The sequence below is a fragment of the Strongylocentrotus purpuratus genome, unplaced genomic scaffold (assembly GCF_000002235.5).
Source record: "Strongylocentrotus purpuratus isolate Spur 01 unplaced genomic scaffold, Spur_5.0 spur5_scaffold_13, whole genome shotgun sequence".
Taxonomy (NCBI): domain Eukaryota; kingdom Metazoa; phylum Echinodermata; class Echinoidea; order Camarodonta; family Strongylocentrotidae; genus Strongylocentrotus; species Strongylocentrotus purpuratus.
Window position 1 is genome coordinate 23,925,932 of NW_022145598.1, and position 25,885 is coordinate 23,951,816.

The 25,885-nt window shown below is 37.5% G+C and overlaps 3 protein-coding genes across 3 annotated transcripts; 2 read left to right on the top strand and 1 right to left on the bottom strand.

Annotated features, from left to right (window-relative positions):
* The first annotated feature begins 1,641 nt into the window (after nt 1-1,641).
* On the top strand, nt 1,642-7,667 carry LOC105442106 (ileal sodium/bile acid cotransporter-like). The gene is made up of 6 exons (XM_030983196.1): nt 1,642-2,071; nt 2,640-2,820; nt 3,648-3,939; nt 4,894-5,008; nt 5,745-6,004; nt 7,293-7,667. The coding sequence occupies exons 1-6, from the start codon at nt 1,655-1,657 to the stop codon at nt 7,471-7,473; spliced, it is 1,446 nt and encodes a 481-aa protein (XP_030839056.1). The 5' UTR covers nt 1,642-1,654; the 3' UTR covers nt 7,474-7,667.
* An 815-nt stretch (nt 7,668-8,482) lies between these two features.
* LOC589280 (somatostatin receptor type 5-like) lies at nt 8,483-9,538 on the top strand. The gene has a single exon (XM_788924.3). The coding sequence runs from the start codon at nt 8,483-8,485 to the stop codon at nt 9,536-9,538; it is 1,056 nt and encodes a 351-aa protein (XP_794017.2).
* Nucleotides 9,539-21,176: 11,638 nt separating this feature from the next.
* On the bottom strand, nt 21,177-22,464 carry LOC115923326 (somatostatin receptor type 5-like). The gene has a single exon (XM_030983780.1). It carries the CDS (start codon nt 22,308-22,310, stop codon nt 21,252-21,254), a length of 1,059 nt encoding a protein of 352 aa, XP_030839640.1. The 5' UTR covers nt 22,311-22,464; the 3' UTR covers nt 21,177-21,251.
* Nucleotides 22,465-25,885: the final 3,421 nt, after the last annotated feature.

Below are 25,885 nucleotides of genomic sequence, written 5' to 3' on the forward strand. Positions count from 1 at the left end.
ATAAAGAAAATACCAAACATAAAATACTTGATCAAGTTCGTGTTGGCACGTTTCCAACACTCTCAAAATATTCTCTAAAGTGAAACCATTTCTTTTTCAATTCATTCTCTCTGAGATTTGTTTGGTATACATATTTTTCCAATTCATAATAACGTTTTACAGCTGATATAAATATATATTAAATGGAGGTAGTTGATTTCGTAATTTTGCTGAAAATATTGCTTGTCTTACAACCATCAGAACACAGTTGAATGCATTATTATTGCTACCGCAAAATCCAAACAATTTATTTTGATTTGTAAGTATGATCCTTTCCCCCGTATTACGAAATATCCAGAACTCAAATTTCGACCATAAATAATAGTTACAAAAGCAAAAAAACATGTATGATAGTTTCATTATCGCTATTACAAAAGATACACTTCTTGTCAGCCACTATACCAAATCTTAACAAAGTATCCTTCATGTATAATACTCTTTTTAAAATCTTGATTTCAAACCACCTCATCTTGATATCTATTGTTGACTGAAATGGAATATCTATTGTTGACTGAAATGGATAAAGAAGTATTTGTTAAATGTAATGTTCTTAATGTCTTTCAACTCACTCTTACTACTGTGCAATATTACTTTTTAGACATAAGCAGAATATGCTTCATAAATCATTGTCATCAATGCTCACTTTGAATTCAGTTGTATATGGCCATAATACAAGAAGCAGAAATAAATATCCTCTTTGAACTGTTATTAAAACTTACGCACTATTCTCTTTTAGAGATCATACTCCCATTATCTGGAATAATCTTCCACTAGAAATAAATTCACTTAAAGTAACTCAATGAATACCTTTAAAAGAAAAGTCAAATCATACTCAATCACAAGTTTTTGAAATTTTTGATTTTTGATTTTACTGCCTCGTATTGTCCTGTGATGGGTTTGTGCGGTAATATGTGGGTTTTTTTAATAAAATATATCCTATATTCGTAATTATTTATTTCTTTGTAGTAATCTATCATCTTTTTAATTTTCTATATCATATAGAATGTTCAGTGCAACTTGTGCAACTTGTGCAACTTTTACCTTTATTAAGGATGGTCGTCTCGACAAATCCTCGTGGTACGGCCACCCAATTTCAATAATGCTCCATCTTGTAATGGTATATGTTGTATTGCTTTATTGTTCTATCATTTTACCTTATTTTTTATTACTCCTGGTGGATTTATACTGCTATTCTGTCATGATTGCATTATTTTTTGTATTGAATTGAATTGAATTATCATTTTTTTTGTAAATAACATTAAAAATCATCATTATATAGTTTTATTATTAGTAGTAGTACTATTATTAGTTTTATCATTACCATTATCATCATTGTTATTATTATCCCTTGGGCGTTTTGCTTTAGTTGGCAGCTAGCTTTGAATTATAAGCCCCCTACCCGGTTGAAATATGCTGATGTTGATTTTATCTTTAATTATCATCTTTTTCTTGTTTGCATGTTACCATTTACCTACAATTCTGCCCGCTCATTGAAAATGAAAAATGACAATCGGATCTCTGGTATGTCTGTAAAATGTAGATGTTATTTGTATTAACTTTTATTCTTTTTGTTTTGCTTTGTTTTCTAACCAGCAGAATATCAATTTTATCGACAATGAAACTCCCTTTGGCATCTGGGTTAGCATGCTGTCTCCTGATCATCCTCGTCATCAATGTCGATGCACAATGCGGCATGGACGTATTCGTCAACGTCTCCATTGCAGAGGAGACCGTCTACATGTTCGAAGGTTCCGAGATCAATACCACCATCACCGTCAATGAAGTCCTGGTCGATGGCGTCCTGACCTTCAGGTCATCCAATCCGGCTAAATTCAGGGTTAGGGATGGTGATGCAACGACCATATTGACAACGAGTGCAGTTGATCTTCCCTTTAACATCACCGTAGTCATCGAAGGTCGAGCTATCTCAATAGAAAGCCTCGAAGTCCTCTTCAAACCATCAGGTTCCGATGAGTTGGTGGAGCTCGGCAAACAGACCATTGGTGTCAAACGGATACCACAACTTTTACAGGTACGTTCATGTGTTCACAACCATTTAATATTTATTCACACAATTAAAGGTCGATCAATAATTTCAGAAACAATATACGCCCGTCAAAGGTAAATTATTAAAAAATTATGCTATACCACAAATTTGTCTCGTCACAAAGCCTAATCACATACTTAAAAAATAAAATGATAATTGATTGAATTGTACTGAATTTTTATTTTGGCGATATGTTTTACAACGCATTGATTTTGTGTCTTCACAATAAAGGTATGGGTATATAATATGTCTATATATAATCTAAGACTATGGCGTAGTTTTGGTCCAGCCATGGGGTGATTGATGTTAAAGCCCCACTGCACTACTCATAGCTACCTGCGCCCTATATATGACAAACAATGTCTAATCGGTGCCTGTTGGTCCCCCATGATCCTCTTTTTCTTATGTTAATCGACATGCAGGAAGTCTAATCCCCCCACCCCCCCCCCCCCTGGCCAAACTAGTGCAGACGGTCTTTAGATGTTAAATCATTATATATTTCTGTGATTTGTTTTTTCTTCTCCTCGGCTGATGTAAATAATATACTCTACAGGCAATATATGTGTACATCGTCTTGGCTTGGATTCTACTCAGTTATCTGTCGATGGGAGGAAGCATAGATCCCAAGGAGATTTGGAAGAATGTTCGTCGACCTTATGGAATCTTAATCGGTCTCTTCTGTCAATTTATCATCATGCCTGCGATGACGTATGTCATTGCGCTCCTCTTTGCAGGTAAGTATTTGAGCGAGGGACGAAAATCAAATTTAATATTATTTCATATCTCTCTGAGACCATTTGTTGTTGATATCCAGCATGATGTCTTGATCGAAAACAGGGGCAGATCAGGGCCCCATTTCACAAAACTTGTCATCAGAGACAAATGACAGTTTTTGTTATAAGCTACTGAAATCCCTGCTCCTGATTGGTTATCAGCAGATTTGTCACTGACTTTGTCATTTGTCATTGAAAAAAGGCTTGGTGAAACGGGTCCCTGAGGGGGAGTTTTCCTGACAATGTTTCCTATGTGATTTCTTTTAAGTGCACTGTTAGCTAATGAATGACTACTGGGGGAAAGTCAACGTAGTTTCAAAGCATATTGGGAGCTCAACGAACTATATTCCTTATGATTTGAATCATCCAATCAGAATCAGTTGGCTGGTTAGTAAAGTATCTTCATTTTTGTCTATTCTTTTGAGCGTGCGCATGCTTTTGTTTTTTTGGATGGACAGATTGTCCATAATACTAACTCGCTGCCACAAGGTTAGCTGTGCTGTTATCATACCATGGGGGTGTTTCACAAAGACTAAGATTGAATTTAAGTTGGACTTAACTATGGCAGGCCCTTCATGCCACTGTTTTCTGCTGTCACCGTTTACTGCCAATGGTCTCTCCAGGGACGTACAAATCATGGTCACACATAGAATTTATCTAAAGATCATAATTGAGAGACCAATGGTGAGAGCAACAGTGACATAAATGGCCTGTCATATTTAAGTCCAACTTAAAGTTGATCTTAGTCTTCGTGAAACACTCCCCATGATGATTTGTTCCTATAACAGAGGACGATGCTACGTCGGTTGGGATTGTCTTGGTGGGTACGGCACCAGGTGGTTGGCTTAGTAATATCTTCTGTGCTCTTCTCGACGTCGATTTGGTACTCAGCATCACGATGACCTTCTTCTCATCTGTGATCGCCCTCGGGATGATGCCTCTGAATCTCTACATCTACGCGACACCATTCACCACGGAGAACCAAAGATTAGTGACACCCTACTCCGAACTGGCCCAACAGCTTGCCATCTTGGTTATACCACTCTTCATTGGCATGGCTATCTCATGGAAATTCCCGAAGTAAGTTTACGAAATAGAAGTATATCTAACTATCTATCTATCTATCTATATATCTATTTATCTATCTATCTGTCTCTGTTCCATAGCTTGGAGGCCGTGGGGGGGGGGGGGTTGGGTAACAATGACATGGACCTTGAGACACAGGTTCTCCCGAACATTCTGTTTTTAGTTGTTCGTTAGCTGCTCAAAATCAAATGACATTCATGTCCACTGCTTGATGGTATCAGTCCATGTCTGGTCTGCCCCTCTTTCTTATCCCATTAGTTCCTCCTTGCAAGATGGTGTTTGTCATATTGCTGTATTTTAATAAACAGTTTTGTAATATTGGATTTCTAACTTAACATTCAACACAGTCTTAATAAAGCTAGACTTGAACCTGGATTTAGCTTAATCAGGATATCACCAAAGAGACTTTATATCATACTTGGAGCTGGGTGTGTCTAAATGTAGTTTCGTTAATCAATGCTTAACTTTGGTCTAGGTTTTGAATAAATTGGCTATCAGGATTCGGTTGATTGATGTGCTGTGGTGTCGTTGTGGAGTGGTTTGATCGAATGACTGTGTATGAGGAGGTCGTGGGTTCGAACCCTAGTAGTGCAATATGTCACTCATGTCCTCTTACGTCAGGCATGTATATTGCTAATCTCCACCCATCCAGATTGTGATGTGTAACCAACAGGATGCGGTTTTTCATTGTGTAACATTCCAATAGCTCATACCACCTAAATCGAGGACTATGAATTATAACCGTCAAATGTGTCCAAATGTATCTGTTAGTCTAATGTACTTATTGCATTGTCATTTTAACTATGCCTGCATTAAACTTTGTATTGTGCACGTAAACGGAGCAATTAACATCTCTTTACTACTTTGTTTATATGGACAATCAAAATATTGAATAACATTGAATTGGATTGATTTATAACAAAAATCAAATTTGTGTCTCGTTTTCAGGTTCAAGAAATTCTGCAAGAAGGTTGTGAAACCAATCGCTATGTTATTAATTGTTGTAGGCATTGGCATGGGCGTTCCAGCGGATTTCTATGCATTTTCACAATCTCCGGTCAATGTAAGATTTTATAAAATGGCTCTAGTATTTTAAGCATCGTGATTGGTCAATACGCGTCACATGGCATTGACAAATTTTTTATCAGTAATTATGCTTTTAAATTTCAATGAATTCTGAAATTTACAATTTTCATATTATTGGACATTACAGTCTAATCTTTGATGACCCGTGTACTATAGTGACCTAAACTATAAGATTTTAATTTATCAAATGATGATAATGATAAACGCTATTTTGTTTTGTCACCACTCTTGAAGTTCGGCGTTACACAGGCCTTTTCCAACGCAACAGGGATCTTACCAATACACAGAGAAATATTGACAATATGCGCGTCAATGGCACAATGATGTAGTCTATAGCATCTCTGCCAACCGCACCCCACCCCACCCCACGTCTGTGTAGGGTTCTGCACCTTTTTTCCATTACGTTACGTAATTACCTTTTATGATAACGTGTGTCGTACCTTTACATCTTTTGAACGACCTTTTTTTTTTAATTCAAGACAAAAGGTGACGAGAATCCTTTCTTTAATATCACTGTGGAGTTTGATCATTTCTCAAGTAACATCTGTGCATGGCCTTTCAACCTTACACGATTATTTTGTGGCATCTATAAATTATTATTATCAATCAAATTATCAAAATGATCAACCAGCTTGTATTCATTCAATATCAGTTAGCAATAAGGTAATGCCTTCACGGTCTCATTTTTTGTGTGGATTTTTTCACTGTCTTAGAACTGGATAGTGAGTATCCTCATACCTCTATTCGGAGCGTTCTTCGGCCTGTCTTTCGCTCGTATCTTCGGCCGTAATATCCGTACGTCCATCACCATCGCCATTGAGACTGGCGTCCAGAATGCTCTGCTAGCTCGAACCATTGTCTTTCTCTTCTATCCGAGACCAGAAGCTGATCTTCTAGCTCGTATCGCATTAACTACAATCTTAGTGACTTTACTCGAAGGCTCCTTCGCTACATTCGTCTATTACACGTTCAGGTTAGTATTGCCCTAAATACACAATGCCAAAGCAGTGAATAATAATAACATACAAACAAACAAACAAATAAACAAATAAACAAACAATCAACAAACAATCAATCAATTCGATTAATCAAAACAATTAATCAAATAACAAAAAAGCAAAATCAAACGATAAGGGGAAAAGAACGGGTCAATAGAATCAATAGAAAACATGCAATGATCAGGATCGAGATGTCCAAGATACACAACTCCGGACACAAAAACGTCATAAATCAGGGTATGCATTACTCGAAAAATTAAATGAGGTTCATTATTTGGAACATTTTGTTCATTTATCAGAATATTCACAGTTCCGAAAATGACATAGATATCATTTTTTCATATTGGAAAATGTTTTGGAATTATTACATAATATGTCATCATAAGCAAAATTTGAATATTGATGAAATGTTCATTACCTTATTAAAGACTGTAATAGTTACATTTCTTTTGTATTGTTATCCTGAAAACATACACAAACTTATCTTGTCCGTCCTTATATTTCTTTATTTTGCTGACATTATTCTATTTATTCAAAAGGAGACAGAATTGATACTGACTTGTAAATAGGAACCTGTGTAAATATCCTCTCATGGGTCATTCTGTCAAGTTATTCTTATATCATTTTGTTTCTAATTTTATATCATTTTACTCTTTGTATTTATGTTACATTGAACGTGATTAATAAATCTTATCATTTTTTGTGAAATCTAATATTACTTCTGTGGCAGATCCAGGGGGCATAGGGGGCACGTCCCCCCCCCCCCCCATCCCCCGGCCAAAAAAAAAAGTTAAAATCAGCCCAAAATTCGCCAAAAATGTACTGGCAATCAGGGACGTACTCCCCCCCCCCCCCCCCCGCCAAAAAAATATTTAAACAATAAGTGCGCACCCCCCCCCCCCCCCTCGGTCCGCATGTGGCCTAGTGTACCTCATCACTCTACTGATTCCTTCACCTATATGTTCTAGGGGGGTATTTCACAAATAGTAAGATTGGCTTTAAGTTGGACTTAACTATGGCAGGCCATTCATGCCACTAGTTCCTCTACCATTCCTGGCATTGGTTTCTCAAGGGACGTACATTATATCGTGGTCACGAATCTACAGCATTCACATTTGTTGATAGTTCATTATTGAAGGGAGAAAAAAATATCTAAAGATCATAATTGAGAGATCAATAGTGAGAGCAACCATTGGCATCAATGGCCCGCCATATTTAAGTCTAACTTAAGGTTGACCTTAGTCTTTATGAAACACCCCCCAGGTATATATTGTGCAGACGGCGATGTGAGAAGATGCTCACCGACGATGAGCTGGATGGCGAGAAGGCTATAGCCGTAGACGACATCGCAGCGACCGCGATCGATGAGAATACCGACAACCGGAACGGAGCTGAGAATGCTGCTTTTCAATCAGAGGCCAATAAAAATGGCACTGATCAGTGAATAATACCTACCTTATGCCTCAGTCACACCTTTGCGTATTTGGCATGCGTATTGCTCCGTTTTAAGAAATAGGAATAAATGTTAAAACGGCTTGCCATAATTACGTAGCAATAGTCCAGTTTACGGTTACATCAGTGCGCATGCGCAGACATGGGCGCCATTTTAATACACCAGTTTACGGTTGTATCCGTGCGCATGCGCAGACAGTTGACCTCGGGTCATTGGCTTTGAAACAAAGCCAATGACCCGAGGTCAGTAGTATTTATGCATAAATTAAGATTGCGCCCATATATGCAAATTATGATGTGAGCGCATGATCGAGTAAATAAATTTAACTAGGCCAACTGTGACGCAACAATACATGCTCATCTGAAAACTATGACATCACTGCCTGCGCGTTGCGCATGCGCAGTGCGCTCACATCATAATTTGCATGGGCGCAATCTTAATTTACGCATAAATACCACTGACCTCTAGGTCATTGGCTTTGTTTAAAATGGCGCACACAACCGTAAACTGGTGTATTATTATAGAGCCTACGTAATATTGTCAATATAATTTCAGCACATCGCAAGAATACAAATACGCCACCACAAAATAAGATAATCTGCATTTGTATAGCGCTTAAATACCGTATCGAAGCGCTTTGCAGATATCATTACCCCTGTCATCGGAGTATTTCGTCATATATAAGCAGACAATATTCGGTGTCAACATAAATGTTGTCGGGCAAGGGAGTTATGCGGTTAACCAAGCTAATAGGCACTTCCTTAGATTACTAGTTTTGTTTAATTATCATGACTTTCAGATGTCGGATCAAATTAAATTAAGTGTACCCGGTTGTATGGACTTTGCGAGCACTATAGACAGACCGCAGGCTATTTGGAAAGAGGTTGTTAGTCAGTGCATGTGTTAAGGCGACTGCTAATCAGATTGGGTTCCTCGCGATCAATTTGGCTACTACGAATTAAAACATCTTTTTGCACTTTTTCTCCGTACTTCGTTGAAAATGGCAAACTGCACAGTCTTGTCAAATACCAGTGAACAATGGACTCTCATCGGCGATTCGTTCCCTCCTTTCGACTATATCTTATGCCTCCTCATCGTAATTGGCATCGTAGGCAATTCTCTCGTCATATTCATCAAGATTCGCCATGGAGGATCGCGCAGTGGCGGCGGTGTGACGGAGACCAACCGCCTCGTCATCGGTCTAGCCACTGCGGACCTTCTTACCGCAGTATTCTTGTTACCGGTACCGGAGTATGTGAACGTACCGCGTAACGCCGCGGGAGAGTTCTATTGTCGCGTTCTCGAGCCGAGGACCTTGGCGTGGATCTGTCTCATTGCGTCGGTGTATACTCTCACCACCATATCTGTGGAACGTTTTCTCGCAGTGGTCTACCCGTACTACTACAGGATATGGGTGAAGAAACATCATGTCAAGTACTCATTTCTTGCCATATGGATCTCTGCGTTTGTCATTAACATTTACATCATCGCTTTTAATACCGTTGACGAATGCGGCAGATGCGATTCAATTTACATACCGACCCGCTCTAGAGTCAATGGCGTTTTCATTTTTCTGATCGAGTTTTTAGGTCCCTTGTTCATCATGACTTACACAAGTATCAGGGCCATGTGTGTCCTTCGAAGAAGTGCTGTAAAGGACGCGGATGAAAGTTCTAGATCCGTTAGAAGGCAGTCGACACAGCTAGAGATGCTAAGGCGCCGCTTTACCAAGATGTTCATCTTCATCTTCGCGTCTTTTATGATCCTCTGGACTCCTGATCAGCTGGCGTTCTTGCTCTACAACTTGGGCATCCTGAGTGATCAATTCACTCAGTCCGGAGCTTACAGATTCTTCCTCAACCTTGCCTTCTTGAATGCGGCCACGGCCAACCCCATCGTGTACTCGCTTTGCTTGCCTTCTTTTCGCCAAGCTGTGAAAGATCTTCTGATGTGTAGAGGCATGCAGAGATCAGCAGATCCGTTGACGGATCTATCATTCAGTACAGAAAGGCGACTCACCACTTCAACTGGTGCAACATCAACGTCCAAGAATTGATGTGTCAAGTTGCAGAAATATTATTTTGATAGCATTTCCCAATACCTTCGACGTTGTAGAGGCGTCGAAACCTAATGATCTTAACGCTGGGCTGGTCTTGGGTTCGAGTCCCGGCACGACAATAATGTCCCTAATTGACATGGCAAGGCACAAAATAATGTACATAATATTATGCCGCTCTCCTCTCATGTGTTAACATAGGTATAGGTCTACCTATAAAGAAGGAATTCTCAACCGCTGTGAGCGCCGAAAACGGCGTAATATATAGGCCTCGAGACATTGCATATTGGATGTGAGCGCTATACAAGTATAAAATATGATATCACCATAAACTTATAAATACAAAATGTGTAGCATATGAAATGTTGTAAAAGAAAAAACACATCTTCAAGCTATTTTAATTTTCTGTATGTTTTCCGCACAGAGGGAAAGAACTTAAGATTTTGACACGACGTACATAGTTTACTTGGCTATGATTAGTAATTTGTTTTAGAATGTATACAGTGCATCCCAGAAAAAACGAAACCGAGAATTAATGATTTATTATCATGACTTAATCACAATTATATTGACACATATTTATAAAAGCTTAGATTCTCTTCTTTCATATTTCACGCAACAAACAGAGTTGACAAAAGACATAACTCCATTTCGCTGACGATCAGTCTTGCGTGAAGTTTTTGTTCTTCTTACGGTTTGTTGTTAGGGGCTTAGGGCAGGCAGCCAGTGGAACGGATTCGTTTAATAAAATTATGGAAATGCAAGCATTATTTTAAACAAATAGAACTTTGTTTTTCCTGGCTCATTTTTTCCTGATTGGGTTGTCATTATGAGTGAAAGGGCAGAAAATGAACTTTCTAGAAATTTTATTTTCTCTTTGAAATTCAGATACAGTTCGCCAAAAGACTTTTAATTACCCTTTCTTCAAATTATTTTAATCACTCATGCGTGAAGTATGCATCACATGAGTTGCATCAAATGAAATAAGCTTTACAAATATATGTAATTCATTAATTAATTAATTAACGCTTATTAAGTTATGATAAAACATCACAAATTCTCGGTTTCGTTTTTTCCAGGACGCTCTGCAAATAGGGAAATTCTAAACAGTTTGAAGAAATATCATTAATAATTTTGCTACGAAAAAATATAAAATTGTGATTAAAAAATGATAAAACATCGATAATTCTCGGTTTCATTTTTCCGGAACGCACTGCAAATAGGGAAATGTTGAACAGTTTGAAGAAATATCATTAATAATTTTGCTATGACAAAAAAAAACTTTTCCAAGAAGAAAAAAAGGGGAGGCCTACAAGAATAGCATTATGAATAACTGTGTACAGCTGCATGCCGTTATGAATAGACATAATATATTTTCAAAGGAATTTAAAAAACAGTCACCACAAACGTAAACCAATGCAATTTAACGACATCAAGCGATTCGTGAATTAAATCTGTTTCATTCACGATATCGAAATAAGCATACGCTGTTTATCTCATATTACTTAAATGCTTTGTAAATACGTTGTTTTTTTTAAAGCTGAGTTCGTAATTTTATCTTTATTGGGCCATTTAAAAAACTATACATGTTTAGCGTCCCCGCCCGCTTACTTTTGGGGGGGCGCCTCCTTTTTTTCTTCAAATTTTTTAGATTTTTTTTTTCATTTTCTTTTTTTTTAAAGGAAAAAAACATGAAAAACACTGCTTAAATGGATTTATTTCTGATTTTAATTTTTGTTTTAAGAAAATGCCGACGGCCATTTTGAGCGGCATTTTGAAAGAAAAGAAAGAAGAAAAAAAGGGCCTCCTCCTTCCTATTTTTCAAAAAAACAGGACGCTAAACATTTTTTTTTTGGTATTTGGCCTTTTGTCATTTTTTGCCATTTGGCATAGATGGGAAGATTTAAACCCTCCAATTATTTTAGATGCAGCTAAGTGTTATAGTCATTGACAGTGATCGATGTTCTTTTGCCCAGTTTAAATAGCTAATATAGGAAAATTAATGTTTTATCATTAATATACAATGCCTGTTAAATGGTTTACGTCTAACTTGTATCTGACTTTAAAATGACATCGAAATGCAATACGGATATAAAATATTAGAGATATGTATAATGTCTCAATCCGTCTTTGCCGAGTTTAAATAGCTAGTGTAGAAAATTTAATGTTTTTATCAAAGTATTACTGTTGTTCACGTATGGAAATGTATTATTGTATAATCATTATCTGAAGCATTGTTGTATATTGTAATAACTCCAAAGGGACAAATATTTTGGATTTTCAGCACTTGTTTTTTTTTCTTCTTCCCCCATTCTATACAGTACGTATCTAAAAAGAATACCAACCTCTAGAAGTTTATGATTAAAAAGTCATAATTGATATGAACTTTAAATTTATTTCATGATAAGGAGTAAACTGTCTTCTGTCTAATGATACCACATTCATTGCTTCAGCCAAAACATGGTACAAGAGGTTTTTGACAACACTTTTTGAAAAAGGCTGCTGCTTAATCATCCGCGGCAGCAGAGTTATGAATAAGGTATCGTTAAACGGAATATTATTACAATGTCACACAGGTTACATCCTTAAAGAAGAATCTGCAAAAGTTAGGTATAACGCACTGTTTATATTATGAAGACAAGGAAGAAAAATAATGTTTGCAATTATATTGGTCTTGTGTTGGATGAGGGTCAATAAATTAATCAATGCTAAAATAAAGGATCCGTCTTATTTAAGAAAGTAAGGTGGAGAGAAGAGAGACTGAGAGAGAGGGAGGGAGGGAGGGAAGAAAGAGATATGGAGAGAGAGAGAGAGAGAGAGAGAGTAAAATAATGAGAGAGAGAGAGATAATGAGATAGAGGGAGAGAGAGAGAGGGGAGAGATAATGAGAGAGAGACACACAGAGATTCACACACAGAGGGAGAGAGAAAAAACGAAATCCAAATTTCCACAGCAATATTTGTTTATTTATTTACTTTGTTTTATTTAAAATACACTGGGTAACCCTGGTGAGTAAAACGCCTTTGTACTTGCATGGGGGCCTGCAAATAATACAAACAAAATTACAAACATTATACAAGAATACAAAACAACAAATAATACAAAGACATCAGGCCTGCAAGAAATAGTATGCTAAAAAGAAAATAAGACTCCCATAATGCCTCTGCTCCCCAAAAACAACTAAACAGCATATCTCTTCAAATAAACACAACCAGAATTGCACCATTAAAGGGAAATCCCTTTTTCTTTTAATTATTACATTTTTAACATAGGCCTAATAAATACAGTATTAATTTTCGGAAATGTTATAAATGTTTTAAATGGTTTGCGCTAAAGTGAGATCCATTGTCCAAATGAACAGGATGTATTTAACCTCTCTGCTTTCATTTTGTATTTTGTTCTCTGTTTTGTCTTTCCATCACTACGGGGCCTATTATAGACTCTTATTTAATTCCGAAATTGTTACAATTATAATAATGATAAGAATTCTACATTTATATTGCGCAAAACTCTGCCGACATAATTATAGGCACCCTTGGTGCACAAATCAACAAATCAAACGCATTTCAAGAATATGGTCATTAATCAAATTTCAACAAAATATATAACAAAATGAAATGGCGACAAAATTAATGGTTAACATGACTACAGATATACTAATAATAACCAAAAGTATTAATACTCTTAACTCAGATAATAATAATTCCAACATTAACAGTATTGCCTTGTTCATCAACAAGGTCTTGAATTTTTGTTGAAAGGTTCTAATTGATGAGCTCAACTTCAAGTCATAATTTGCATGGGTGCAATCTTAATTTACGCATAAATTCATGACCTCTAGGTCATTGGCTTTGTTTACTCGCCAATACACCAGTTTACAGTTGTATCAGTGCGCATGCGCAGACATGGGCGCCATTTTAAATGGTGAGTAAACAAAGCCAATACACCAGTTTACATTTGTATCAGTGCGCATGCGCAGACAGTTGACCTCGGGTCATTGGCCCCAAAATTGGGGCCAATAACCTCTGACCTCTGGTATTTATGCGTAAATTAAAATTGCGCCCATGCAAATGATGATGTGCGCGCACAACGCAGCGCGCAGGCAGTGATGTCATCATTATTTGCATGGGCGCAATCTTAATTTACGCATAAATACATGACTCCTAGGTCATTAGCTTTGTTTAAAATGGCGCACAAAGTTGTGCGCCATTTTAAACAAAGCTAATGACCTAGGAGTCATGTATTTATGCGTAAATTAAGATTGCGCCCATGCAAATAATGATGACATCACTGCCTGCGCGCTGCGTTGTGCGCGCACATCATCATTTGCATGGGCGCAATTTTAATTTACGCATAAATACCAGAGGTCAGAGGTTATTGGCCCCAATTTTGGGGCCAATGACCCGAGGTCAACTGTCTGCGCATGCGCACTGATACAACTGTAAACTGGTGTATACACCAGTTTACGGTTGTGTGCGCCATTTTAAACAAAGCCAATGACCTAGAGGTCATGTATTTATGCGTAAATTGAGATTGCGCCCATGCAAATTATGATGATATCACTGCCTACGCGCTGCATTGTGCGCGCACATCATCATTTGCATGGGCGCAATCTTAATTTACGCATAAATACCACTGGTCATAGTTGTTGGCCCCGCTTCCGGGGCCAATGACCCGAGGTCAACTGTCTGCGCATGCGCACTGATACAACTGTAAACTGGTGTATGACCTAGAGGTCATGTATTTATGCGTAAATTAAGATTGCGCCCATGCAAATTATGATGATATTACTGCCTGCGCGCTGCGTTGTGCGTGCAAATCATAATTTGCATGGGCGCAATCTTAATTTACGCATAAATACCACTGACCTCTAGGTCATTGGCTTTGTTTACTCGCCAATTAAAATGGCGCACACAACTGTAAACTGGTGTATTAAAATGGCGCCCCTAACCGTAAACTGGTGTATTAAAATGGCGCACACAACCATAAACTGGTGTATACGCAAGCCAAATACGCAGAGGTGTGACTGAGGCACAACACGAACTACGGTACTCCTTTCTGCTTGTAATTTGGTGTAGCATTTATTTGGTGTGATTCTTTCACCGAGGTTCTTTGGCGGATTTTAACGCATATACCCTATAGTAATATCGATGTGACCGACTCTAGACCTACTCTCTCCGTCTCTCTCTCTCTCTCTCTATCTAGGTGTCATATATTATATCGACTTTGGCGAAAATATATCCATATAGGAAAAGAAGTATTTTTGAATATTGAGCTTATACGAATTGATGGGAAATGTATTTATGATGACAAGTTGCAAGTAAAAACATTTTTCGATTAGAACATAATTCATAATTGATAGTAGTGGGAATTAAAGTCAGGGACCTACTTTCTTATTAAAGGTTTGTTTGATGTAGATCTACTGAAAATTAGAAAAATATACGAAGGACTTCCTCCAAGTTGGAAGCGAAATAAAGAAAGTACAGATTTAGATAAAAGATAAAAGTCTTAATGAATTGACTTTCATGAATAATGGGATAAAAAAGATCTTAAGACACAATTATTTCTAAAAATATATTTAGAAAGGATTAGTGGAAGAAATACTTGATCAGAGGCTAGTGAAAGATACAATAAAAAATATACATAATTGCGATTTTTTTTTTTTCTTTTCATTTCTTTTTTTTTCTGAAACGAACTATATCTATATTCAGTAGGCCCAGATGGAGTACTTTGATCAGTATTTTAAGGGAATTCCAATTTAGATTATTGCACGAAATTGAGAATACAAATTCTCACTTATATAAATTTAAGTTTATTGATACTAATTTATGTTCATTCTGTAAAATAGAAGAGGAATCTTTTAAGCATATATTTTATACGTGTGAATTTACTCGGAAACTATGGGAAAGGTGCAGTACTTTATTTGAATTTGTTAATTTGCGGAAATTAAACTGGGAAGAGATACAATTCGGAATAGATTTACCCGATAGAGGAAAATGACAGTTAGCAAATCATGTATTAATATTAGTAAATTATTAACTGTTTCTAAATGGGAAAGAAATGTAACCGCCAACCGAATATGATATTATAAACCAGATTGAACAAGATAAATTAGAAGAAAAAAAGTTAGCACTGTTACGTAACTCCTTTACGCTTCACCTGAAGAAGTAGGAAAGTTGTCATGTAGCAGATTTGGAAAAGGTTTGTTTATAAAGCTTGGTAATGTTTTGTTTTTATATATTGCTTTACATTGAGATATTAATTCGGTTATTTCAGGGAGAATGTTTTCATTTTCATCTTCATTCAATGTTATTAATTGTAATGTAATTGTTGTTGTTGTTGCTATTTTAATGTATTGTTTTTAATTATCATGTTATCAAAATCAATGATTTTATATGTAACAGAATGTCTTTTTTCGTCTCAATTATGTTAAATTTGGTTCATTGGATGAAAAATAAAATACTTTCTAAAACAAAACGAAACGTTATTCCTCAACTCTCGATCTGTTCAAAGCCTTCACTATAGGAGCTCCATTCCCTGGTCTTTCATGCCTCTCTTCTCAAGACATTTTGGTATATCATTTTCTCTTCCTCTCTCTCTCTCTCAAAAAAAAAAAGTTTACAACTAGAAAATTGCTAATTATTTTAAAAATCATCTATGAACAGTAAATTATTATACATCATATGAAAGAGTGCAAAAATTGACTTGCACCAAAGTGATGCCTACAGTATGTATTATGTTCGGATTAGTGGAGTGAGAGAATGAATTGAATGTATCAAATGAAATGCATATGCTCTTTGCAGAAGCAAAGTCACACACACACACGCGCGCATAAAATGTTCGTTGATATTTTATTTTCGATATTTGATATGTGTGGCATAATTAATTGTGTAAGGGATGTTATTTGGATCTGCAAAGACCGAATTAATACCCAAATCCCAATTGTTTTATTCAAACATCACATAAGCAACTTTGGCGCAAGTCGAATTTTGCACTCACGCAAACAACGCCTCCTGTTCATCCAAGCGTGAAAACATACCCCACAAAATTGATACCAAATGATTTGGGATAAAACACTCGTTCATAAGATGAATAATAATTTACTGTTTATAGATGATTTTGAAAATAATTAGCAATTTTCTAGGTAAACTTTTTTTTTGGACTCACACTGTATAGGAGCTCCATTCCCCGGTCTTTCGTTTCTCTCTTCTCAAGCCATTTATGTATATCATTCTCTCTTCCTCTCTCTCTCTCTCTCTCTCTCTCTCTCTCTTTCTCTCTCTCTCTCTCTCTCCCTCTCTCTCTCTCTCTCTCTCCCTCTCTCTTCCTCTCTCTCTCTCTCCCTCTCTTTCTCTCTCTCTCCCTCCCTCTCTCTCTCCCTCTCTCTCTCTCTCTCCCTCTCTCTCTCTCTCTCTCCTCTCTCTCCCTCTCTCTCTCAGTCTCTCCTCTCTCCACATTATTTACCCTCATCCAACACAAGAACAATATATTTGCAAACATTATTTGTCTTCCTTGTCTTTATAATTATAAACAGTGCGTTATACCCAACTTTTGCAGATTCTTTTTTAAAGGTAGTAACCTGTGTAACATGTAATAATATTCCGTCTAACGATACCTCATTCATAACTCTGCTGCCATGCACGGATGACTGAGCAGCAGCCTTTTTCAAAAAGTGTTGTCAAAAACCTCTTGTACCAAGTTTTGACTGAAACAATGAATGTGGATCAAAAGCCCTAAAAAAAATATTATACAATATAATTTTTTTCAATATTGTTATTGCTGACATATTCGAATATATTTCGTATATTAGAATAGAAAGGTGCCGATAATGTTAACTCAGACTCGAGAAAAGGCTCATTAACAAGCAAAATTTCGGATATTCTCTCTGTTATGATGACAAATGCCGCTTCTCTCGCATCCGTTGTTTAAATTAAGGTATATAAGTCTTGTTATTGAGTCATTCAAAATGAACAAGGTTTACTTTCATGGATGCTATCTACATATCTGTTATTTAACGAAAGTAGTATACTGTCAATATCTTTGGTAGCCAGCTCCACGACTTTTTTCTTGCATATACTTATTATTTTAGGCTAGTAAACTTCCAGGTTTTCATGTGCTGTTTGAAACAAAATGCCTTATGCACCTTACACACCTTAATTAAGTCAAATGGTGCAATCCACAAGTGAGAAGTGAGATTTAAGATATTTTATTTTATTTTATTTTATTTTATTTTATTTATTGGTTTCTGCATCTTTTTTCTTGTTTTTCATGATATAATTTTCATGAACATATGGTTTGATACAATATTTTAAGTGTATATAATTTTTATACAGATAATAAACGAAATTAAACAAATATATTGAATGCATAATTAACATAAATTAGATGCAGGAGGGCTACAGAAATAAGCAGAGTAGCTTGACGTGCCCGCAGCCCTCAATTTAGATACAACAGTAACAACAAAAATATAAATAAAAAAGAGTGTGACTTGCAGAAAAGAAAAGGAAAGGGGAGAGAAGGAGCGTTGGTAATAATACAATAAATCTCATACATCTGCTGATTGAAGACAAGACTTTAAAAGGCTGTTTAGAATAATTCACTGTTATCCTGTTGATTAAAACAATATTAAGGTCATGTAAAAGCTTAGATACATTACATCACTAATAGTAATGAAAGCAGAATGTTACTTCTTAAAGACCGTCAATACTACTGGGCCAGAAGGGCTTAGACCACACAGCGAGGTCACTGACAGGTGGTTATCTCATTAACTCAGCTCTCACCTAACATAGGAAAAAGAGGATCGTGGGGGACCAACAGGCACCGATTGGGGAAGTTTTCTATATAGAGGGAGCAAGTAGCTACAAGCAGGACAGTGGGCTTTAAAAGGTTCAAGACCAAAGTAATGCATGCAAATTATGCATATGGTCTGGCCCCCATTTGGTGCATCAGCCCAAACTTGGGATGTACATGTACAAATATATTTTGACGGCAATTTTTAGAAACCCTGGTGCTCAGTCATCGATTGCAGACAAATTATGAGCATAGGTAATCAATAGGCAGAAGACAGGTTACTCTTTTATCATGAAATCAATTTCAAGTTCATATTAGTTGGTATGTTTTTTGATACACACTGTATAGGACGAGGGAAAACAAATAAAAAGCAAGTGCTGAAAATCCTAAATATATTGCCACTTTTGTTTAAGCTTAAACTACGATAACACTATTTAACAATTCTTCAGATACCGAATAGAAAATAGCAAATGTCCATATACTATAACAATACTTTGATTAAAAAAACATTAAATTTCCTACATTAACTATTAATCTCGGCAAAGATAGATTGAGACATTCGACAGATTTCTATTATTTCAATTTCCGTATTGCATTTTGATGTCATATTACGCCAGTAACTAGTTTGATGCAAATCATTTAACAAGTATTGTATATTAATCATAAAAACATTGAATTTCTTATGCATTAGCTATTTAAACTGGGCAAAAAACGTTAATCACTGTCAATGACTAATAACACGCTGCATCTCAAATAATCGGAGGGTTTTAATCACCCTTTCTATACCGAATGGCATAACATGACAAAATAAAAGACAACTAATTTACAAACTAAGTTTTACAAATTAAAGCGTATTTACAAAGCATTTGAGTACTTTGACATATACATTGTATGCTTATTTCGATATGGTGAATGAAACATGATATATTGTCCGTATTGCATGATGTCGTTAATTTTTATTGATTTATGTTTGTGGTGACTTTTTTGAAATTCCTTAGAATTTATATTTCTATTCATAATGACAGATGTACGCAGTTTTCCGTACCGCTGTTCTTGTCGGCCCTTTTTTCTAGTTTTTTCTTCTTGGGAAAATTATTAAGGATATTTCTTCAAACTGTTCAAAGTTTCCCTATACAGTGCGTCCCAGAAAAAACGAAACCGAGAATTATCGATGTTTTATCACAATTATAATTAATAAATTACATTTATTTGCAAAGCTTAGATCCTCCTCTTCCATTATTTTGATGCAACGTGATGCATATTTCACGCACGAGTGATTCAAATCAATTTGAAGAAACAGTAATTAAAAGTCTTTTGGCGAACGGTATCTGAATTTCAAAGAGAAAATCACATTTCTAGACAGTTCATTTTCTGCCCTTTTATAATGACACCCCAATCAGGAAAAATGAGCCAGGAATAACAAAGTTCTGTTTGTTTAAAGTAATGCTTTGATTTCTATAATTTTATTAAACGAATCCGTTCCACTGGCTGTCTGCCCTAACAACAAACCGTAAGAAGACGAAAGCCTTCGTGCATGGCTGATCGTCAACGAAACGGAGTTAAGTCTTTTGTCAACTATGTTACTTTGTTGCGTGAAATATGCACCATATGAGTTGCATCAAATAAAAGAGGAGGATCTAAGCTTTACAAAACATATGTGTCATTTATTAACCATAATTGTGATTAAGTTTATGATAATACATCAATAATTCTCGGTTTCGTTTTTCCTGGGACGAACTGTATACATTATAAAACAAATTGCTAATCATAGACAAGTAAACTATGTATGTCGTGTCAAAATCTTAAGTTCTGTCCCTCTGTGCGGAAATCATAAGTACAGAAAATTAAAATAGCTTGAAACTGTGTTTTTCTTTTACAACATTTCATATGCTCCACATTTTGTATTTATAAGTTTATGGTATTCATGCTCCTATAGCGCTCACATTCAATGTCTCAAGGCACTCCAATCTTACCTTTGTGTTGTTATGTCTACGCCTGTACCACCGTTTTCGCTCGATCACAGCAGTTAAGGATTGCTTCTTTATAGATAGGCCTTTACCCATGTTAACATTTGAGAGGAGAGTGGATTAATTTTGTACATTATTTTGTCCCTTGCCATGCCACTTAGGGACATTATTGTCGTGCCGGGACTCGAACCCAAGACCAGCCCAGTGTTAAGATCAGTAGGTTCCGACGCCTCTACGCAAGGGTGGATCCACGTAGCGATTTTTCCGCCCCCCCCCCCCTAGCCCCCCAAAACGATTAAAAAATAGGATAATAACGTAAAGTTAACCTTTTTTTAAAACAAAAAACAAAAGCCCCCCCCCCCTCCCAAATTTATTCACCGACCGGCTAAGTCGGCGCTAAAGTTTTCCTCAAAAACTCGATCAAAAAAAGGAAAGAAGAAATGTGCTCTCCCCCCCCCCCGGCTTATTCGCCGGTCGGCTGAGTCGACGTTAAATTTTGTATTAAGATTTGGCTCCCACCCCCCTCCCCCCCCCCCCCCCCCCTTGTCGCCGGATGGATCCTCTGCAGGCGCAGATCCGCGGGAGGGGGGGCTTACGGGTCAACAACAGCAAAACAGTTTTTTTTTTTTTTTTTTTTTTTTTTTTTTTTTTTTTTAATTATTAAAATAAAAACATTCTCACGAAGAAGGCCAAAAAACTAAAAAAGTGGTCTTACCCACCCCCTTCCCCCCGCTTATTCACCGCCTGGCTGAGTCGGCGTACAATATTTCCTGAAAAATTGGACAAAAAAGTGCTCCTACCCCCCTTATTCACCGGTGGTTGAGTCGCAACTAATATTTTCTCACGGATTGGGCCCCCCCCCCCCCCCTCTTCCCGCCGGCTGGATCCGCCACTGCCTCTACGACGTCAAATATATTGGGAAGTGCTGTGAAAATAATATGTCTGCGTTTGACACATCATTCCTTGGATTTCGATGTCGGACCAGTTGCAGTGGTAGGTCGCCTTTCTGTACTGAATGATAGATCCGTCAACGGATCTGCTGATCTCTGCATGCCTCTACACATTAGAAGATCTTTAACAGCCTGGCGAAAAGAAGGCAAGCAAAGCGAGTACACGATGGGGTTGGCCGTGGCCGCATTCAAGAAGGCAAGGTTGATGACGAACTTGTAAGCTTTGGTACCGGTGAATTGGTCACTCAGGACGCCCAAGTTGTAGAGCAAGAACGCCAGCTGATCAGGAGTCCAGAGGATCATAAAAGACGCGAAGATGAAGATGAACATCTTGGTATAACGGCGCCGTAGCATCTCAAGCTGTGTCGACTGCCTTCTAATGGATCTAGAACTTTCATCCGCGTCCTTTACAGCACTTCTTCGAAGAACACACATAGCCCTGATACTTGTGTAAGTCATGATGAACAAGGGACCTAAAAACTCGATTAGGAAAATGAAAACGCCGTTGACTCGTCTAGAGCGGGTCGATGGGTATATTGAATCGCATCTGCCGCATTCGTCAATGGTATGAAAAGCGATGCTGTAAATGTTGATGACAAACGCAGAGATCCATATGGCAAGAAATGAGTACTTGACATGATGTTTCTTAACCCATACCCTGTAGTAGTACGGGTAGACCACGGCGAGAAAACGTTCTACAGATATCGTGGTGAGAGTATACACCGACGCAATGAAACAGATCCACGCCAAAACCTTCGACTCGAGAACGCGACAATAGAACTCTCCCGCGGCGTTACGTGGTACGTTCACGTACTCCGGTACCGGTATCAGAAATACTGCGGTCAGAAGGTCCGCCGTGGCTAGACCGATGACGAGGCGGTTGGTCTCCGTCACACCGCCGCCACTGCGCGATCCTCCGTGGCGAATCTTGATGAAGATGACGAGAGAATTGCCTACGATGCCAATTACGATGAGGAGGCATAAGATATAGTCGTAAGGAGGGAACGGATCACCAATGAGAGTCCATTGGTCACTGGTATTTGATAAGACTGTGCAGTTTGCCATTTTTAACGAAGCACGGAGACACGTGCAAAAAAGACACTAAAATTCGTATAAGCAAAAAAGATTGCAAGAGCGGTCGCCTCAACACATGCACTGATTAACAACCTCTTTCCAAATATCCTGCAGACTGTCCAGTGCTCCAAAAGTCCACGCAACCAGGTGCACCTAATTCAATTTTATGACATCTGCAAGTCATGATAATTAAACAAAACTATTAATCTATTAGCTTGGTTAGCCTTGCCCAACACCATTCATTTTGACGCCGAACTGTCTGCTTTTTGACGAAATACTCCGATGACAGGGGTAATTTTGTACAGCGTTTAGAGACGGTATTTAAGCGCTATCAATCCAGATTATATTACTTTGTGGTGACGTATTTCTATTCTTGCGATGTGCGGTTTAAATATATTGACATTAATTATTCTCATTATACATAGGCTCTATTATAATTGTGAAACTAGATAGATACATTGTTTTCTCTACTGAAATCCTACTCGTCGGAGACAGGAAACGAATGAGTTTCAATAGAGCGAAACTAATATGTATTACACTCAAAGCAGCTTAAAGCACGAAACTCCTGCCCAGCCCATAATCAGCGCGATCCTTCATCAATCTTTCTTTAATTGTCCTATCCATTAATTTAATTGTTTATCTACAGCAATTGGTTTGCATTAATTATTGTCTTCATCCAATTCTACGATTCAAGGCAAAAGTGCTGATGAAATTGATCGAATTGACGTTTCATAATGTGTTTCGTTAACAGGAGAGAGAGATTGAGAGACAGAGAGACAGAGAAAGGGAGATAGACTGAGAGAGATGAGAGACATAGAGAAAGACTGAGAGAGATAATAGGCATACAGAGAGAGAGAGAGAGAGAGAGAGAGAGAGAGAGAGAGAGAAGGAAAAAACGAAATCCAAATTTCTCTTTAAATAAACACAACTAGAATCGTCTACATTATTGAAACAAAATTTACTTTTCTTTTAAATTATCGCATTTTTAATACTGCTCAGTATTATATCAACAAACTATATAGTATCATTATAAATGTTAAAAAATGATTTGCATGCTAAAGTTGGATCTATAGTCCAAGTGAACAGGATTCATTTAACTCTCTGCTCTCATTTGTCATTTTGTTCTCCTGTTTGTCTTTCCTTCATTATAGGGCCTATTATAGACTCTGATTTAATTCCAAAATTGTAATCATGTGAAAGTAGGACATATCAAAATTAAGTCAGGTTGAAAAAAATAACCTACTAAAGCTCGAGAGCCGCGTCCCCGACATAAATGTACAAAAATAAATAAGTTAAAATCGTATTATTTACAGACAGATAAGACAAAAATAATAACAACATTAAAATAATAATGATAGAAATGATAATAAGTAAGAAGTAAGAAAAGTAAAATGAGGAAGAAGAAGAAGAAGAAAAAGAAGAAGAAAAAGAAGAAGAAGAAGAAGAAGAAGAAGAAGAAGGAGGAGGAGGAGAAGGAGAAGAAGGAGGAGAAGAACAATAACACGAACAAGAACAAAAAGAACAAGAAGAAGAAGAAGAAGAAAAAGTATGAACCTGGCAGAGAAAAGAAAATTTAGGCTATTTCAGTCATACAATATAATCATTCGCATCTCTCCTATTACTCTCATATTCCTATAATTTCCTCTTAAAATGAAGAAAGTTTTCTATTTCCTTTATATCATTAGGAAGGGAATTCCAATGTTTATTACATAATTATATTATAGTGTACTTTCATATTGTTATTTTTTTCTCCCACTTTTTCTCTTTCTATTTCATGCTAAAAAGGGGGGTAGAAAACAAAAAGGGGGAATAAAAGGAGAAAAGATGGGGGAAAGAGAGAAAAGTTAGAAGGAGGAAAAAAGGGTTGTAAAATGTATTACGAGTGATCTTGTTTATTTTCATCTCTTTACTAGGCCTATATTCCAAAAGAGACATAAAATGGTACGTTAATTTTTGCCATTCTTGGCTAATGGCTATAATAGTGACATGAATTTGCAATCTTTGTTACCCTATAATTCTAAATTTTGTTATCCGTTAATTGTATTTTTAAAAAACGAGAATAATCCTCTTTATTTCGATTATAATCTATAAAAGTTGAATTTAATTGAATGAATCTATATTCTTAACCCCATGTATGCAAACATAATTGCAATGGTAAAATTACTTCGGAATATCTCTCCCCCCCCCCCTTCCATCTCCCCTCTCTAGCTCATCCCTCCCACTGACCTCTACCACAGTCATAGGCGCCGGAAGCGGGGGGCAGGGGGGGGGGGGGCAAAACGCATTTTTGCCCCCTCCCCCCCCCCAAAAAAAAAAAAAAATAAATAAATAAATAAACGCCCCCCTCAAAAAAAAAAAAAAAAAAGCAGTAAAGGAGTAAGATGGTTTGTATTTTTAACCCAAATGAACATAACAATAATTTTTTAAAAAAAGGAATTCAATTTTATAAACATTGCGCATGCTACCTATATTATCAATTGAGATTTTTATAATAGCGCACGCATAATCATGGACATATTGTGAGAGAATGGGAAAGCGTGTCTGACTTTTGTTATAGAGGTGAAAAGCTCATGAACCCCTGCACGCTGGCGTACTGATGGTGTGGGGGGGGGGGGTGTTAATTTGTATTCGATACCAGTGGTTTAAAAAATGTTGTTGAAATGACGTGATTTTCTGGTATTTTTTCTCAATTTTTTTTGTAAGTCATAACTTTTTATGCGTTTGTTGAAAATTAGAAAGTCCCAAATTTACAGTCGGGCGAAAAATATGCTTATTTATAAGCCTGTATGTCAAGGTCTGCAAAACGGCCGGGCTCGGGGGCTCGAGCCCCCCTCACTTTTTGAAAAAGTTTGTTAGAGAGAAGAAGAAAGAAAGAGAGAGAGAGAAAATAAGTGACCTGCCAATGTCACAAAATAATGAGGTATCAAAATATGCTCATCTGACTGTAATTAAATGCCTAAAACTCCAGAGCTTACGGGCGCTCTTCCCCCGGACCCCATCAAGGGCCCTTTAGGCGGTCCCCTGTATGCTCATCTGACCGTAATTAAATGCCTAAAACACCAGAGCTAACGGGGGCTCTGCCCCCGGACCCCACCAAAGGCCCTAGGCGATCCCCTGTATACTCATCTGACAGTTATTAAATACCTAAAAAAAAAAAAAGCTTCCGGGGTCTCTGCCCCCTGGACCCCACCAAGGACCATGAGGGGGGCTTTGGATGCTCACCTGACCGTAATTAAATGCCTAAAACCCCAGAGCTTACGGGGGCTCTGCCCCCGGACCCCACCAAGGGCCCGCTAAGGCGGTCCCCTGTATGCACCTCTGACCGTAATTAAATACCTAAAACCCCTGAGCTTCCGGGGGCTCTGCCCCCTGAACCCCACCAAGGGCCCTAAGGCGGGGCCCTGGATGCTCATCTGACCGTAATTAAATGCCTATATCCCTAGAGCTTACTGGGGCTCCGCCCCCGGACCCCACCATGGGCCCTAAGGCGGTCCCCTGTATGCTCATCTGACAGTTATTAATTACCTAAAAACCCGGGGGGCTCTGCTCCCTGGAATCTCCGCCAA